The sequence below is a fragment of the Phoenix dactylifera genome, chromosome 10 (assembly GCF_051530095.1).
Source record: "Phoenix dactylifera cultivar Ajwa chromosome 10, Ajwa_hap1_PhDact_Kaust_v1.1, whole genome shotgun sequence".
Classification (NCBI taxonomy): Eukaryota; Viridiplantae; Streptophyta; class Magnoliopsida; order Arecales; family Arecaceae; genus Phoenix; species Phoenix dactylifera.
Window position 1 is genome coordinate 32,073,664 of NC_143199.1, and position 17,617 is coordinate 32,091,280.

The window sequence follows — 17,617 nt, forward strand, 5'->3', positions numbered from 1 at the left end:
ATCTTCGTCCTCAACTTCGGCTTTGCCCTCCTTGATGACCTCCCCGACTAACCTGGGCATGCAACCTATAAAGATAGAACGACCGCTCGCTTGAAGAAAACTATGGTCCTCAACTTCGGCTTCGCCCTCCTCCGTCTCTCCGGATGCTTATCATAAAACTCGTTGTCCGGAGGGAATGGATTCATAAAGGACCATAGTTTATACTAATAACCATATTTATGGTCTGCTGAATCAGACCGAATCAATTTGTTCGGGCTGTAGAGAGCTAACCCGGTGCGAAACCAGATCGGTTTGCTTATATTTTTCAGTTCCGGCTTCGAAACGATACCAAACCAGCCAAAACTAATACAAACCGGCCTAGAACCAGCCGGTCCTTTCAAACTGGGTGGTTGACCCAATTTTGAATCAGGCCTCTTCTTTTGAGTTGTATAAACATGTTATTTGTTGTTGGAAAAGCTCGAGCAACCTGCGAAAGCAGGACAAGATTTTCGCCGCTCCTCTTTCTTAAGAACTCAAAAATCACATTGATTCAGCGGAAGGAAGATCCAAGACTAAATAAGATATATTTTCTCTTCTCTATCTCATCATCTCATTTTCGGTTTTGCAAAAGAATGACATGGCTTCCCATTGTACTGCTATGTCGGGCCGCCCTCCTACTGCAGCAAGCCTTTCCTCCTGCTCAAGAGTTTTAAAAGATAAGATGAAATAAAATAAGAGCCAGCCACTCCCACTATACTTTCGAAGTCATCTCGGCAGCCAGCTGACCCCCACAACGAAAGACCATCTTAGCTGCCGATTTTTCCGCTCTTGAAGGATGCGTTTACATGTATGCATGCCCTCACCGGCCAAATGCAATTTCAAACTGGATGACCATGATCTTTTTTGAGCTTACCAGAAGTTTTATTTATTTTATTAATTTTGGATCGCATAGTAAGGACCGCACTTTTTATTTCATTATTTTATCTTTATTTTATTAATTTGGGATCATAGTATGACGTGCAAGAAAAGTAGGTAACGACCCATTCAATTAAAAAAAAATTAAACAAAGGGCATTTCCAGTCCATCCACAACAGAAATTGAACAAAGACAATCTTGAACCCAACAGTCTTCAGAGAATTCACAAAGATCAAAAACATCACTTTTGAAAAATTGGGATCAACAAATAAATCACTGAAGAAAGGCACCCCATCAAACCTGAGTCAAAACAAGGGGAGCTAAACAAATTCCCTCAACCTAAATTTTTTTCATAGCAATCAAGCCAAGAATCTACATAATTGATGTAGCTACCAGCCTCACCATTACACAATGGCATTGGCTGCACTGGCAATCCTAGGCCACAAATCAGCACATTCATTCCCAATAGGTCCTGTGACGGCAGAACCTGCAATGACACAATAATAAATGTTCAACTGAATATAATTCTGACAAATAGCACGCTCACACATGAACACAAACGAACACAAGCAGAGCACTATAATTAAATCATTTAAATGAGATCAATTTTTCACCTTTCAATTTCTCCCTTTGGATGGACAATAACTCCAGCATTATCTACAAGATTGGCAATCATATAAAATATCAGAAATTCGCTAGCTTTGAAATCGCAAGAGCATGTAAAACACAACTGGTGCAAGAGCTTGAATGCAAACAGTATTTTGACAGTGTAATTTTAGGTAACATTAATAAACAAAAATAGCCAAAAGCAGCTGTTTCATTATCATACAGCAAATGCATGATGAAAAGTAGCCGTGACTACATAACCACAATTCTTCTATGAGTGTAATAGATTGGCGTCTGATAATCTCATGTGGCTATATAGTTCTCATCCAAGTGTAATAGACTGGGCGACATCCCCAAAAAACCGGAGCCATGTTGATTTCATGGGGCATGTTGAGGTGCCGAGACAATGAGGTCACAATGGTTAACAGCCAGGTTACTGAAAATATAGCTAATGAAACTAAAAGCATGTACCATGATAGAATACACATCATCTAGCTAAAACTAACTCATGCATGCAACAGCGGACACAAGGTACTTAAATTGCATGAAATCTTCAAAGTGCTTTCCGCCTAAAGTTTAAACAGCCAGCATATGTATGCTTCTTTAATTTGACATTTACCAGGAGACAGGTAACACAATGCAACAATAAAAAGCACCATGCTGTTTAATACTGGCCAAGTTAAATGTATGCTTCTCACTGAGAAATGACCCAATGGAGGCCACTCATCCAGTAGGGAAGCAACTTCAAAAACATAAGAAGCGAATGAAGAATGTGATGAACTACAAGACATTCTTTAACCGTAGGGCCTATAAGCAAGAGTCTAAAAGTTGTTAAACATACAATGGTGAAGACTTAAAAATAAGACATTATGCTACTTAAATTGCTTTTCAAGTTACCATAAAACAGACGTGCATATAGAAGCAAGGTGGGAAACAGCATGCATCTGGTGGTGATTAGTTTAATAAAGAAACAAAAGAGAAAGTGCATGTCTGTCTCATGGCCAGTCCCAAAAAGTAATGGCAGCAATGCTGCTCCTCCAGGAGCTGGAATATGAGACTGTCATCCAGTGGAGGAACTTCCTGAAAGGATTGAACTTTCAAGAAGAACCATCAATACCTAAGGACTTTCTATGTGACGTTTACTTAGGAATTTACAAACATGATTGGTTTGCTCCAACAAGTTAAGGAGATTTTCACCCAGAAAAATCTCCTTCGTCACAGCTGACACTAGCCATTCCTTGTGGCAAGAAGCAGTTCGGTTAAAAATGAAACAACATGTCTACACTATTCTTAGTTTAAATTTAAAAAACAAAACCAAAAGAATAGAGGTGTATGTATGTCTCATGGCCAGTCCTGAAAGGTAATGACACCAATGCTGCACCTCCAGGCCATAGAATATGGGACTGCCATCAGGTGGAGGAACTTCCTAGAAGGATTGCTCTTTCAGGAAGAACCATCAACACCCAAGAACTTTCTATATGATGTTTACTTAGGAATTTACAAAAACATGATTGGTTTGCTCCAATAAGTTAAGAAGATTTTCACCCAAAAAAACCTCCTTCGTCACACTTAACACTAGCCACCCACTCCTTATAGCAAGAAGCAGCTGGGTAAAAAATGAAACACATCTACTCTATGCTTAGTTTAAATAAAAAAATAAAAGAAAAGTGGTGTATGTATGTCTCATGGCCAGTCCCGAAAGGTAATGGCAGCGATGCTGCTTCTCCAGGCGATGAAATATGAGACCGCCATCAAGTGGAGGAACTTCCTAAAAGGATTAAACTCTCTAGAAGAACCATCAACACCCACAGGACTTTCTATGTGATGTTTACTTAGGAATTTACAAAAATGTTTGGTTTGCTCCAACAAGTTAAGAAGATTTTCACCCAGAAAAATCTCCTTCATCACACTTAACACTAGCCACCCACTCCTTGTAGTGGGAAGTGGTTGGGTAAAAAAATGAAACACATCTGCTCTATGCTTAGTTTAAATAAAAATATAAAAAAATAGAGGTGTATGTATGTCTCATGGCCAGTCCCGAAAGGTAATGGCAGCGATATTGCTTCTCCAGGCAATGGAATATGAGACCGCCATCAGGTGGAGGAACTTCCTGAAAGAATTGAACTTTCTAGAAGAACCATCAACACCCAAAGGACTTTCTATGTGACGTTTACTTAGGAATTTACAAACATGATTGGTTTGCTCCAACAAGTTAAGAAGATTTTCACCTAGAAAAATCTCCTTCGTCACACTTAACACTAGCCACCCACTCCTTGTAGTGGGAAGTGGTTGGGTAAAAACATGAAACACATCTACTCTATGCTTAGTTTTAATAAAAATATAAAAGAATAGAGATGTATGTATGTCTCATGGCCAGTCCCGAAAGGTAATGGCAGCGATGCTGCTTCTTCAGGCGATGGAATATGAGACTGCCATCAGGTGAGGAACTTCCTGAAAGGATTGAACTTTCTAGAAGAACCATCAACACCCAAAGGACTTTCTACGTGACATTTACTTAGGAATTTACAAACATGATTGGTTTGCTCCAAAAAGTTAAGAAGATTTTCACCCAGAAAAATCTCCTTCGTCATGCTTAACACTAGCCACCCACTCCTTGTAGCAAGAAGCAACTAGGTAAAAAATGAATCATCTACTCCATGCTTAGTTTAAATAAAAAACAAAAGAATAGAGGTGTATGTATGTCTCATGGCCAGTCCCGAAAGGTAATGGCAGCAATGCTGCTTCTCCAGGAAATAGAATATGAGACGGCCATCAGGTGGAGGAACTTTCTGAAAGGTTGAACTTTCTAGAAGAACCATCAACACCCAAAGACTTTCTATGTGACGTTTACTTAGGAATTTACAAACATGATTGGTTTGCTCCAACAAGTTAAGGAGATTTTCACCCAGAAAAATCTCCTTCGTCACACCTAACACTAGCCACTCCTTGTAGCAACAGGCAGTTGGGTAGAAAACAACATGTCTTCTCTGATTCTTAGTTTAAATAAAAAACCAAAAGAATAAAGGAATAGGCATGTCTCATGTTCAATCCCAAACGGTAACAGCAACAACATTGCTTCCCCGGGCAATAGAATATGAGACTGTTTCTAGGTCGAAGTACTTCCTTGAAGAATTGCACTTTCAAAAGAAACATTAACATCCAAAGACTTTCTTTGTGACATTCACTTACAATATACAAAACATAATGGGTTCGCTCCAACAAGTTACAGAGATTTTCACTCAGAAAAAAATCTCTCTATCATCTCAAATGGATCAAAACTCTCTTGCAAATGGAGAAAGCAAAAAAGATATGATACCAAAAAAAACTTCTCTGATGTTTTGATGGACATAGTAGATAATTTAGCAATACAAACTACAAACATTCAAAATCTCAGACAGCAAAATAATAAATAAGGTGATCATATCAGCTCAAAAATTCAATAATTTCATCAAATCACAGAAGCCAATAGAAAATTGTATTGTGTGGAAAAACACATGGTAGCATGCTTAAAGCAATTACAAACAATCATATCTATCAAAAAAATCAAAAAGTTCCGTTACCAGTTGTGCAGTAGCATTGTGCACCAGCTAACAGCTGGTGATTGGTACAGATATCATAACCGACATAATCAAAGAAGTATTAGTGCTCGGTCTTGGCTCGCCACCAAAACTGAAGTATCAACTATCAGATCTAACCATCAGATCCAATGGGTGCTACTGATCAGCGGATGCGTTAAAAGATGACAAAGCATTGCTATGATAATTTTTTTGGTAACTAGAAGAAAAATACAAGCGGAGTTTTATAATAAAAGAGATACCTTCAAAGTACATATAGACACCATCCTTTCTGCGCCATGGCCTCCGCTGTGTTACAATGACAGCAGGCATGACCTTTTCTTTCTGACTGCTTATTGCTATCAAGAGCCAACAATGAGGATTGCTTTACTTTCAAGATAGTTAATTCAGAACTATAGCTTACAATAGCTTACGATCGAAGCCGTCAACTTGTCTTAATACTCAATTCCCTTCATTCCACATATTGACCCCGCAATGCTTCAAAACATTATTGCTCTGCTACATATTTAAAAGATTGAACTGGTTGGTTGTTACCTTGGCATCCCTCTCAAAGGTGCTAGAATCATTATTCAAGACATTCAACCTATTAGATTCCACATCATGAGTCATCTTGATTCAAGGAAATGGAAAACTATATCCATTACAAGTTGTTTAACCGTGATTAAATTAGTACAAAGCTTGTAATGACCTGGAACCATATTTGAAAAAAATAGCCAAGAAGTTGCTATTTCGATTTTTTGGCCCTACATAAGTGCTGAAGATCTACTCGGTATATAATCGATGTGAAACTAAATGCACGCCCGTATTGGTCCTCATATACTCTCCACATTTAAGCTCTAGTATTTTCATCAAACTAAAGATCCAAATCTATTCAATTCCAATCATAAATACCATGATCAGCCTATGATTCATCCAAATAGATTTGCGTCACAATATCCTATACTCCATATGACTCATGGGTTGGGTTTGCTTTGATATTATTATAACAACTCAAACCTCATCCAATAAGGTTAGCTAAAATATTATTTAGATTTCTTGGCCCGTATAAGTACTCAAAATTTATCCAATATATAGACAATGTGAGACTAAACACATACATGTACCGAGCCCCATAATGCTCCTACCCCAATTCATTTTATTTCTAATGCCATTGTTCGGGCTAGTTTCATCTCTTGGTTGAACGGGATAAGTCAATGCTTTCCGTAGGGGCACGAGACCACGGGCAGTGAGCTCCATATAATTTTTGGAACATGTTTGTAGGCCGAAGGAAGGGATGGTTTAGGAATTCCAACAACTGATTTATGGTGGTCAGCCCTAGTTCGTAAGGTTGTTGGCAGGCTTATTCTTCAGCTGATAGCTTAGTTTCTATTGTTTGAATTTCCAATCCAGGTGTTTGAAACCTTTGGCAAAAAAAGAAAAAAGAAAAAAACAATCTCATCTTCCATGTGGCTAGTGCAGATCTGAATTTTGTGAGGATTATAAAGTGACCAAGAGCCTGAACCTAGATCAAATGTTGTAGTTAGCCTACCATACTTCTCTGAACAACTTGAGACACCAGAAGGTCTCTGCACAAAAATTAGCAATCCAAATAGACATAGCATGATGAAATTTATTTCACCAATTGTAATATGTTCAGAAAATTTGAAATTTGAAAGCCAAATAGCATGAAAACTCTGCTAATTTAGAAATAGTGCATAAAGTTTTTGGATTAGATTACACACTTCCAAAAGAACTGTTCTGGGACATCAATGATCATCATTGCCTTGCCTAGACAGTTTTTAAATCACAGCAATGTACATCACAGGAACTCGTTATTGATTTACCTTCTTCCACATTGATATATTGTTAAATAAACCAAGAAGTTGATCAGTTGACAACATCAACAATCAGTTTCCTTGACTTTAGAACTGACCACCTCAGGCGCCGATAGTACGCAGCTTGGAGAAGGGCAAGCGACAGCAGAAAGATCCATTTGAAACCCATCTACATAAAAAGGAAAATACACGCTTAATGTTCACCTTGATTGAATGATGGAAAATGAACATCAGAAATGTAAAAGAGGCTACAACAAAACCCAATTACCAGTTTCCTCTCTTCCATTTCAGGTTCTGCTGCCCATGATAAGAATGTCACAACATCCTTCCCCATCTAACGATGACAAAAGAAATAGTAAGTTCCATAATTTATTTGAACTTGCAGCATTACATTTTAGAGGGACAACTACAGAAAAATATAAACATGAAAAGTTAGGAATATTACTTGTGATTCAGTTGCTGGAGTGCCATCTTCATACTCGATTGCACCATCGATGAGCATTTTGGGCATTGCAATTGCACCACCAGGAAAGTAAGGATTGTAGTGCAGACCTTCTCGAATCTAAAGGTCCAGATAAGCTGGTTAGCATATTCACTCAATTAACAGGCACTGCAGCATTCATTAGAACGTTTGAATATTTGCTGCATACGGTAGAGGGCATGGGCGAACAACCCTTTACCATCCATGACTATGCATGACATAGATATAAACATGACAACAACAGAAATAATATTGTTCAGGAGAGAGATAATGCAGCTTCAGCAAAACAGAAGAAAACAAACAATCAACAGTAGGAAATAAAATCATCATCCAAGCATTTTTCCCATCAAAATAGGATTCGCAATGGACCACAGCTCTAGGTCAAGAAATCGAGAGATTGTGGAAATTTTTACCACAGGTGTCACTGTCAACCTTACACCAACACTTAAAAAGATTGTGCTCTTCTCAGCAAAGACAGCCTGAGACATGAGAAGGGCCAATGATGAAACCTAGAAGTTTAATTGGTAGGCAAATACTAGACCAAGTCAACACGATGCAGGGCATAGCAACAATGAGACCGCTGATCATATAAAAAGATATGCTGGACCTTTCTCGATGCTTTTGGGTGACTAGTGATGGCAAGTTAAGCTCGACCAACCAGGGAGCAATTCTCCAAAATTTTCATAGACTTGAAATGAGTATAGATGGAGGGAGAATGGCAATGTTTTAGGGAATTGCTCCTCCCATTATGTTAAAAGACAGCTGGTATTGAAACTCAGTCCCATGGAACCTAACACTAAATGTGCAAGGAAAAATTTTTATTTGAGCCATAGCTCCATTTAATTTATCAGATATACCAGAATTATCATCCAAACAAAGTGAGACAAGAACTGTGATGGACATGGAAAAAAATGTCGCAATAAATACTTAAAGAACAGAGAAAAAACATTACCAAAACACCTGCAGGAGGATCACGATATCCTGTGAGTAGGGCAAAAACATAGTTTTGGCCATTGTGTCGTGCCTGAAGGAATATGCAGAAGAACATTAGTAAAAGAACCAGACAGACACTGATGCAAATCTGAGTCCAAAATTTTAAGCGATACTACCTTAGTGATAAGGCTTAAGTCTGGAGGATATGCTCCTCCATTGGCAAATCTTGCTGCTTGTTCATTTGGATATGGCTGAGGGAAACGATCACTTAATTTACCAGGACGTGTGAACATTTCACCTTCATCATTTGGCCCATCAACCACCTCAACCTCAGCTGCCATAGCCTTTGTCTCCTCTTCAGTGTATGCTACACCAACAAGATCTCGATATGAAATCAGAGACATTGAATGGCAAGAAGCACAAACTTGTTGGTAAACTTGGTGACCGCGCCGAATTCTGCTCAAGTTCATTATAATTAGTATTTCAATCATTGTACATCCACATTAAATCTAGTATACAACTTTGCTTATTTTCATTGTGTAGATGAACAAAATGTTAGTTATCTAAAACGGACAACGTTTTTTGCAGCCAAGCTACAAAGCTACTCAGGTTAGCCATTAAATGATAACAAGAGATCTCTTCAAAGTTGATGCAGCAGATCTCAAAGCATAAATTCATTCAAATTCAGGTAATATATAATTAAATCAGTATAGCAAATATAAGAATCTTACAGAGATGAGAAAAAAAAAATAGTAAATATAGAGATAGTACTCCACTTACGATGCATGGTCATAGGAACTAAGAATGCCTTTATGAGGCCAAGGATAGATTGGACATGGTAGGCCATGCTCAGCTTCATCAGCAGATGCCAAAGTAGCCATGCTCAATATACCAGAAACACCTGCTCCAAGGAATGCCAATGCTCTTAGTGATTTCACACCAGCAGATCCAACGCTTTCTTGATCTTGCTTACACACATAAGATGGAAGCAAAAACAGGGCCTGCATATAAACGATAGATAGTTAAATGCACAAAGAATGGCAACAATAAAATTAATGCAACTTGACTAGAAACCACCACCAAAACTAGAAAATGGAACTCCCTTTAACCAGAGGAATATAATAACTGGAAAGGCCATCAGTAATTTTTGTTCTTCGCCTACTGCTCAGAGAACAAGTTTCATCTATTTGTGTAATGAAGATTAAGTACCTGGGTGGAGGAAGGGAATGGGGAAGCAGATGGGATGCTTACAGATGATTGAAATTGAGGTCTCTTCCTCAAAAGCTGGTGGATGGCTCTTCCTGCAGCCATTTTAGTCAACTCCTCAAAGAGTGAAGATCAAGTAGCTCTGCATACGCAATAAGAGAGTGTAAGACAAAAGGCATATGAATTTCCAGATTGAGGTCAGATCAAGATTTTTCCCTTACTCAAAACAGTGCACAAAGCAGAGGAGAAATTCTGAGATACATTGATCTCCAAAAATAAATATCAAAATGCATTATGGAAGAGATTTGAATTTTCCAAGGAGAGGTGCACACGCACATCTTACCCTGTACTAGGACTGCTATAATATGTGCATCATTCTCCATTTAGACTTACATCTGTCAACTAGTTTCTAATTTAAAGCACATGAAAAACTTGATTTTTATCACATTGACAATAAAAATTTTATCAAATATTGCATCCTGAAAGTCACTTTGAGGTTCAGATAATGTTCTATCAGTATGTGTTAACATTTATCGAATTAATACTCATAGCTTAGACTGATACCACTGTACAGAAAATAATTACAAAGTCCGATATGATCCGTTTCGAGCAGTCCACGAAATTGATATCATGGAACACTGAACAATGACTTCGGACTGAAGCTTTAGAAATAAGGTATGTTTAGGGCTGTTAATTGGTTGAGTTTGGGTTGGGGCAAGTTACAATAGAAGAGATCATCCACGGGCTAGCCATGGAATAAGCACACTACAGATATGCTCCCATATTGCACAGCAAGTTCCAAATTGGGCTGGAAAAGTCTGTGCCCACAGTTTCAATTTAGGCAGAACTTGTTTTATCACTGGCCATATATTGATATGTGTTGATTAATTAAATATTAATAATCTCTCCATATGATATTGGACCAGACAGGATAATACGTGTTCTGTGATTTCTTGATGGTGCCAAAGACTCTACTTTGGTGTTCCATCTAGAAATCGAAGTTCTAATTCTGAACCCTATAACAAGATATCAACTTAGTCAACTCATCAACCTAAACCTCAATCAGCCCCTTTACATCTACACGGACACCAGTATCTCAGCAACACAACATGAATAAGGAATTTTAACAATATTACTGTTCATTCTCAAATTGATTAAAGCTGATAAATCAGCTCACTCTTGATTTAAACAAATCTTAGATCTGAAATTCAGCAAAATGGGACTACTTGAGGACTTATAAGGAATAGGGAATGAAAAATGAAGCAAGTCAAGCAGCAGACTTGCACTCCAAATACAGCCAACTATTTTCTCAGATGGGGAGCCAACAGCGCAATAAAGTTTATGCGTTAGCACTTCTTGGGAACTAATAGAAATAAACGTCTGGATTTTGGGCATCGGAGTACTTAAACTCCGAGTCTTATCCCATCCACTTTAATCTAAACATTCGATAAAATTTCATGATCAGCTTCCAGTAACGGCTCAACTAATTACATTTTAAAAAAAATTGTAACTTGGAGCAGACTAAGATGAAATGTCATAAAATATATAGTGTAGAAAAACCAATTTTATATGACATTTACGGTGACCGATCTCAAAGATAATTCTAACGACATTTGGAGCATGTCTCAAGATCATCAAAAATCGGAAGTAAAAGGAAAGCCTGAAAAAATAGAATTGTGAGAGAATACTGGGGAGAGGACACAGATATAATATGCTTCGGATCTACCTGAGAGAGATCGAGGGAATGAGAAAGAACGTGACTTCCACGCGCCTACCTGGAAGCAAGATCCCGGGAGGGGACAGAGAGGACATCCGGGATAGAGTCATGGCTAGGGTTTTTGAGATGGATCAGCTGGGGCCGATAGAGCAAGGAGCAAGGTGAGAAGAGCCTCCGATATTTTGGAGGATGGATCGGCTGCTCCACCCGTGACACCAAATCGAATTAGTATGCACGATGGAAACGGCGCCACGTACTCCTATTCGGCAACGGCCACATTTCAAGCCCAGCAACCACGGGCGGCAATAGGACCAGACCCGGTCAAGTTAGATGGAGATCTAATCTAAAATTTATCAATTCAAAATTTACCTATTTATTAAATAAGTTTAAATTTTAAGTCTCAATCTAACCAATTTACAGGTAATCTAATTCGATTTATAATCTATTTATTAAATAGATCAAGTAAGATTAAATAGATTAGATGGATTTTTAACAAATTAAGTAAATTTAAATAGATTAAGCAGGTGGTCAAAAAAAATAAAAAGATTTCAAACAGAATAAACGGTCAGACCATAACTCGATCGAATTATAAAACGAGTCAAAACAAATTAAACATGTCAAAAGTTTGAATCTGAATCAACTTATTTAATAAACATATTTAGATTAATTGACCTATATGCGATCTAAATTTGTTTATGCCACATCCAAGTCGGATTAAAGCATGTCATTCGTCGGTCGGGTTGCTAGGTCGAATTATAAATTGCCATCCCTTGAAGGGATGATCTTGGACTAGCGGCTGGCCGGGCATTCGCCAATCATGGTTCAACATGACAGCCATTGTAATAGTTTCAGGCGATGGTCGTTCTCTTGACACGTAGTTATGGTGGGCATCTAAACAACAGCCGGAGCTTTTCCACTATTTTTTAAAAGGATCTTTATATAACACAGAAAAATAATCTTTATTTCTTTACTTTTACACTAAAATATTGAAAGATAGTGCATTTGTTTCCGCTATTAGCCATCAGTTCTATTATAATACTAGTATAATGAAGGAAATAATTTCAAATCATATATATTGAGATAAATAACGGCAACTATGGTGGTCAGTAACAATCTTAGAGCAAATCCATTATAAAAATATTATTGTTACCGCAAGCTTCGCTCATTGGTCAAATATGGGTGCTCCTTTTGCAAGGGACTAAACCATGATATTATTATTTACATTGATTTTATGTAATTAAATTAGCATTAAGCATTTTGAATCAAATGCCGAGAAACTTCATTCTCAAAAGCACTCAATCTTAGGCTCGAGCTAGCCTGTAGACGAATCTCTTTGCCCTTCTATCCCCCCTATTAGCTAATTATCCTATCCATTCTCCAATCCTTCTCTTCTAGTCCATTGAGTAATGGGACTAAATCTTGCAGTCCCTGAGAAGTTTATTTGATTTGCCGAAAGTCGTATTAGAATCCGTCCCATCTATTATGTCCTCCACTAGTCTCCTCAAATAACAAGCATTCACTACGATTTATTTGTCCCTTCAATTAGTTGGTACCATAATTATAAAAGTATATTTCATAGTTTTGTACCCTCGTAGTACACTTGGCTTGCGGTCTAGATCACTTTCTTCATGATGGTCTATTAGTAGTTCCTACCTCACATGCATAGTAGTGAGGCTCGTTACAATGCCTTTATCTCCTATTGTAGGCCGATAGGTCTGCTATACCCTATCCATCCACAGACGTAACCAAACTTGTTGCCCTCTCTAGGGCAATCTCTCTAGGGCTTGTTAATTCCTTAGCCTATATAAGCTTTTGTCGTAATAACTCAAGTTCTAGGCTTTTTAGATAGTTTACCTGCTTCAAGCTGGCTTTCAAATTGAAACTCTGCTCCTCTACTTAAAAGCTTTAGTAGCTCCTATTCGGAGGCTTTACTTTTTTTGAGATTTTCAGGTGAAGAACCCTTGCATGAGGCTTTCGAGTTTTCTTGTTCAAGAAAGCTCCAAGACGGATTTTACCCTAACGGATGACCAGCTTGACTTTGTCAACATTAAGGTTCATCATGTGGGAGGGGTTGAGGCATGCCTTAAAGTGGAATAGTTTACATGACGGGTAAAAGCGATTTGACATAAAGATCTCTTAGTCAAATATTTTATTTTGTATTTTAAAAATGAGCTTCCTAAATGGCATTTTTAATTTGAAAAAAGCATGCCAACACCACTAGGCAAGGCTATGCTTGGCGCGAGAAATGATCTCTCAAATAAACGAGGCTAAAACATATGGTAAGTTCATATAGCTATTAATTTGAACACAGGTACCAGCCTTGGGGAAGATCCGCTCCAAGGTTCTTTTATGGAATGGAGTTTCAAGGGCTACTGGTGAATGGGATGCCCCAACTGATACTTTGCATAGATTTATCTCCGGACAGTGGCTAATAAAAACTAGCCTGGCACCTGGCACCTCTCTTTAAGAAAATGCCCCAGGTAACACTGCAAAAAGAGCTCTTTCTGACCCTTGCAAAAAGAGCTAGTTTAAAATCTTGTAATGAAACTTCGGAAACTTAAACGTAATATCAGCACTTCCAAGGTCGTCATTTGAAAAGAATCTCATGACGTCGGTCCAATTATGAAGTGGTGCCCTCAGGCGGGCTGCCGGGACCAGCAAATAAATTTTTCAACAAACCCCTTACTAAGATCATTATATTATTATACTCACGTTTCTTGTGCCGAGTCCATCATTGAGCTCTCAAAACTCGAACCGCCCCTTTTCGTCTCCCTCCCCACCCCCGGCGATGTCCGACGTAGCGCCGACCACCTCCATCCACTCCCTCATGGGCTCGCGGCCCAGCGAACCCCTCCTTCAGACTCGTCGGGCTTTCAGTTTCTGTTGCCCTTCACTTTTTCCCCCCCTGCATAAATCGATTGTTATTGCCATGGCGTCTTCCCTTGACTTGCCTGGTGCTCTTTTGATGCAAGCCCCGAATTCATTTCCTCTAGAAATATATATATATATATATATATATATATAGTGTGTGTGTGTGTGTGTGGGTTACTTCTTTTGTTAGATTTGAAACACTTCATTCCTAGTGTTGATACCAGCTTGATGGTTTCATATCTTGCACATGCAACAAGCAACAATGCTGTACGTACATATCAGTTTGTCCACATTTTAAAGAGCTAATCACATAATATAATTCTTTTTTCTTAATATCTTAAACTTCTATTTCAGCCTTTCTCCGATCTACTAAATGATTCCTAGTCCTGACTCCCATACCACAGAAGACATGTAGTAGTTGATTTCTTACTTACATCCAATTCCTCTGGAAGCCAGACGAGCCATATACATCCTGGTCATTTTAAATTAGGAAAAAAAAATCCCAGAAAAAGTCTTACAACATTAAGCCTCTTCTGCTGAAAAATGCCACCTTATCCTTTATGCAAGAAAACCAAGCTTTTCTCCATTCTTCTTGGCCAAGCGTATCAACCCTTGCCTCTGTTTATTATCAGCACCTATAGTCTTGCAGAACTCCGTGATCACCTGCACACAATATACCACATACCATCAAAGCTCTTATTCTTCCCTTCATATAGCCACTTCAGACATCTGTAAAGCATGTAGTTCCGAATACCTGCGAGTGGAGAGCTATGGCCTTGCCTCTCAGCTGATTGAATCGCTTCCTGCCGATGACGTTGCGGGTGAGAACAACCAAGGGTGCGAAGAGCCCTTTGCCTTCATTCACGTTGCCCATCCTAGGCCGAGACCTCAGAGGCCTAGCAACACGAACATACGTCGGGACCGACTTGCTCAGCATCGCTCGGTCTTCACCAGCAAGCGAAGTTGCCCAGCTTCCATGGAAGGTGGAGGGCAGGGCTTTGAGCCCTGCGGCCGAGATGGAGGCAGCCATGAAGTGGGGGGAGGACTGCAGAATAGATGCAAGGGAGGGTAGAGAGGAAGCGGTGGAGAGTAGGGTGCAGGGAGAGCCTTTGGTTTAGAGACATGATACGAGCCACACAAATGGAAATCAGGATGGATTACTGGTGGTGAGTTTTAGAGGCGTGTATTGGTTGGCTATGAATCTTCTAAGTAAGCTGCTTCTCCTTTGAGTGGCTGCAGTTTCAGGTGTTGGAGAGGATGGCCCACAAACCTGGCGCTCTCAATCTAAGCAGGAAGCTCCACCAGGGGACCATGGTTTCAGCCAACCAACTTCAGCCTACCACCAAGGAAAGCATGGGCTCCATGTACTGCTCCAGAAGACATAGGCATGTTTCAAGCCTCTGAGCAGGCGAAGCGCATGACCAATTTCGACTTCACCAGCTCCTGGTTGTAGCCAACAATAGGTTGAGCTTCTTTACAACCTCCCTGATCCATGCTGCCAGACTCCACAGTGTTAGAATATATATAATGTGTAATTACATCATAATCGCATCTAACTTTGCCGATTATAATCCATTTTTTCGAAGAAACATGTACAGAATTACATGACTTTCACCCAGACTTTAACTGAAATTTATATGCAGACAGTTTCCACTGAGATTATTATTTTTGTTTTGACCAAATATGACTAACAATATTTTACATTTTTTAATCACTCAGTCTTCTGGCTAAAAGACCCTTGGAGTAGAGGAAAGCACACTAAATCTTCATCCATCTCAAGCCAGCAAAGCATGCATTTTCTTTGAACCAAATGTCAAACTCAGATACCCTATTAATCTGGTGCTGACTGAAAAGCTGTAAGCTCTCAATCTTCGATAAATAAATCAAAAATGATTCACCTTGATAAGAACCATTGTGTTGCTTTATGAGTGAGAACTTGGTGACCCGGGCAACTGAAAATTTGAAAGCAATCAGCAATAACATGCCCGCAATTCCAAATCAAGGTTCTGTGACAATAGTAGGTCGCCGGTTGTTATGATGTATATCTGCAAGAGTTCTACATCACATTACAGGTACATCCACACTCATTCTTGGAGTCGCTTGAATCACTGTAAACAAGCAAGAAAACAAAATAGTTGAGAAAATAATAAGGAGATGAACATTATTTTTGAAATTTAATTCATAAATCTCTGGATGGATGGAAAATTTCATAACCTATCTAAAGGAAGTGATCCAGCAAAATGTGAATTTGCAAAAAGATTACAATTCTTTTGCCATTTGAATAGTCTACCTCTCTCTCTCTGTTTGCATAATATATCCAGAAACGTTAATTCTCAAGTTGTTGAAACTTTTAGTAAACGACTCCAAGGGATTTTTTTTTTTTAAAAAAAAGTGGGAAAGCCTCCACCTACAAAGATTGCATTGAACTTAAATGTTTGCTAACTGTCCATGATTGAGTCAAAATATGTTTTAATTGAAAAGCATGAAGGCATGCTTTCATGATTATAATCCTTCTTGCACATCTTACCACGTTCTGAGGGTGGAAGAATATTTGGTTACTGAATGCATTAGTTTAGCAATAACAAAGAGCATATCACCAGCATACCAGCATAAAACCAATTGAAAAGGTCAAAGTAAATAGTAAATAAATAAAAAAAAACAGTAGTCAAGAAATACTTCTATCACATGCCTCCGATCATAAGAAAATAACATAATACAACTTAAAAAATTAGATAATTCAAATGTGATTCAGGCATACACTTTTTATCACCCCAAGGCCCCAGCCCCTTCTCTCCCTCTTCCTGCTTTCCTTTAAAACGTAGATGTGGTGCAGGGGAATAAAAAAGTGCATCAACTGGAAATAACAGTAAAACTAGACCATTTCAATTTAATAATTAGATTAGGCCAATCACTGAGGCATAAGATGATATGCCTCTCATATGTTCATACGCCAATCCACCATATGGAGAGAGCCATTCCTTCAACAAAATGCATCTAACAATTATACTTGCACCCACCTATCATCAAAAATTCAACATTGAGGAAGTTGAACAACAAGTCATAATATGGATTTAATTAAGGCCATATTGAAAACAAGAAGTGCAACATGAACTAGAAAGATCTAGTTATAGCAATATGGCCAAACTAGGAGCTCAAATGGTAACGAAAATCTCTCCGAGAACCTACTCAAATCTTTCCAAGCAGCCTTCTCGGCTTAAATATTGTGCCTCATAGCTAACCCCATTTTTATTGGGTTAAAGGCTTGGATTAGGATAGTGGAATATGATTTAGTAGTATAGTACTTTAGACTTTAGACATATAAAAGAAAATAGACAAGAATACCAAATACTCCTAAGATTTAGTATATGTCGGATTCTAACATTTGTTCTGTAAAATCAGAATTCTTGATTTTGAAGAATCCTGCAAGAACACTACTCATGCTGATAGAATAGTCCAACTGATACCGACCCGGATGCTATATACATACAATTACTCTTAGGTCCTTGAAGAAAAGGGAAAA

General features: G+C 38.5%; 2 protein-coding genes and 1 non-coding gene across 6 annotated transcripts; all 3 read right to left on the reverse strand.

Moving 5' to 3' along the window:
* Positions 1 to 1,076: 1,076 nt before the first annotated feature.
* LOC103706947 (cytochrome c1-2, heme protein, mitochondrial-like) lies at positions 1,077 to 11,417 on the reverse strand. 4 transcript variants are annotated; one of them, XR_005506785.3, is made up of 10 exons: positions 11,285 to 11,417; positions 9,555 to 9,651; positions 9,084 to 9,304; positions 8,480 to 8,759; positions 8,323 to 8,394; positions 7,335 to 7,451; positions 7,158 to 7,223; positions 6,899 to 7,058; positions 1,509 to 1,551; positions 1,077 to 1,381 (listed from the first exon to the last, which is right to left on the reverse strand). XR_005506785.3 is itself a non-coding variant. In XM_088706089.2 (8 exons), exons 2-8 carry the CDS (start codon positions 9,612 to 9,614, stop codon positions 6,942 to 6,944), a joined length of 933 nt encoding a protein of 310 aa, XP_088562215.1. In that variant the 5' UTR covers positions 9,615 to 9,651; positions 11,285 to 11,417; the 3' UTR covers positions 6,756 to 6,941. The 4 variants fall into 4 exon arrangements, 2 of the variants coding, with proteins under 2 accessions (XP_088562215.1, XP_038971235.1); XR_005506783.2 differs by having other exon boundaries at positions 11,236 to 11,378; XM_088706089.2 differs by lacking the exons at positions 1,077 to 1,381; positions 1,509 to 1,551 and having other exon boundaries at positions 6,756 to 7,058.
* On the reverse strand, positions 2,112 to 2,243 carry LOC120104488 (small nucleolar RNA snoR137). Its single transcript, XR_005506882.1, has one exon. It is a non-coding gene; the product is annotated as a small nucleolar RNA snoR137 (small nucleolar RNA).
* Positions 11,418 to 14,389: 2,972 nt separating the features above from the next.
* LOC148702363 (protein PROTON GRADIENT REGULATION 5, chloroplastic-like) lies at positions 14,390 to 16,205 on the reverse strand. The gene is made up of 3 exons (XM_008791230.5): positions 15,996 to 16,205; positions 14,852 to 15,592; positions 14,390 to 14,760 (listed from the first exon to the last, which is right to left on the reverse strand). The coding sequence occupies exons 2-3, from the start codon at positions 15,125 to 15,127 to the stop codon at positions 14,656 to 14,658; spliced, it is 381 nt and encodes a 126-aa protein (XP_008789452.2). The 5' UTR covers positions 15,128 to 15,592; positions 15,996 to 16,205; the 3' UTR covers positions 14,390 to 14,655.
* Positions 16,206 to 17,617: the final 1,412 nt, after the last annotated feature.

Excerpts from the sequence above, each read along its gene's own strand:
- LOC103706947 (XM_088706089.2), bottom strand. The coding sequence starts at position 9,614 with ATGGCTGCAGGAAGAGCCATCCACCAGCTTTTGAGGAAGAGACCTCAA. Across the intron at positions 7,224-7,334 it reads CTCCAGCAACTGAATCACAA|ATGGGGAAGGATGTTGTGAC; the intron begins GTAATATTCCTA and ends TGTCATCGTTAG. Across the intron at positions 7,059-7,157 it reads AAATGGAAGAGAGGAAACTG|ATGGGTTTCAAATGGATCTT; the intron begins GTAATTGGGTTT and ends CTTTTTATGTAG.
- LOC148702363 (XM_008791230.5), bottom strand. The coding sequence starts at position 15,127 with ATGGCTGCCTCCATCTCGGCCGCAGGGCTCAAAGCCCTGCCCTCCACC. Across the intron at positions 14,761-14,851 it reads CCATAGCTCTCCACTCGCAG|GTGATCACGGAGTTCTGCAA; the intron begins GTATTCGGAACT and ends TATTGTGTGCAG.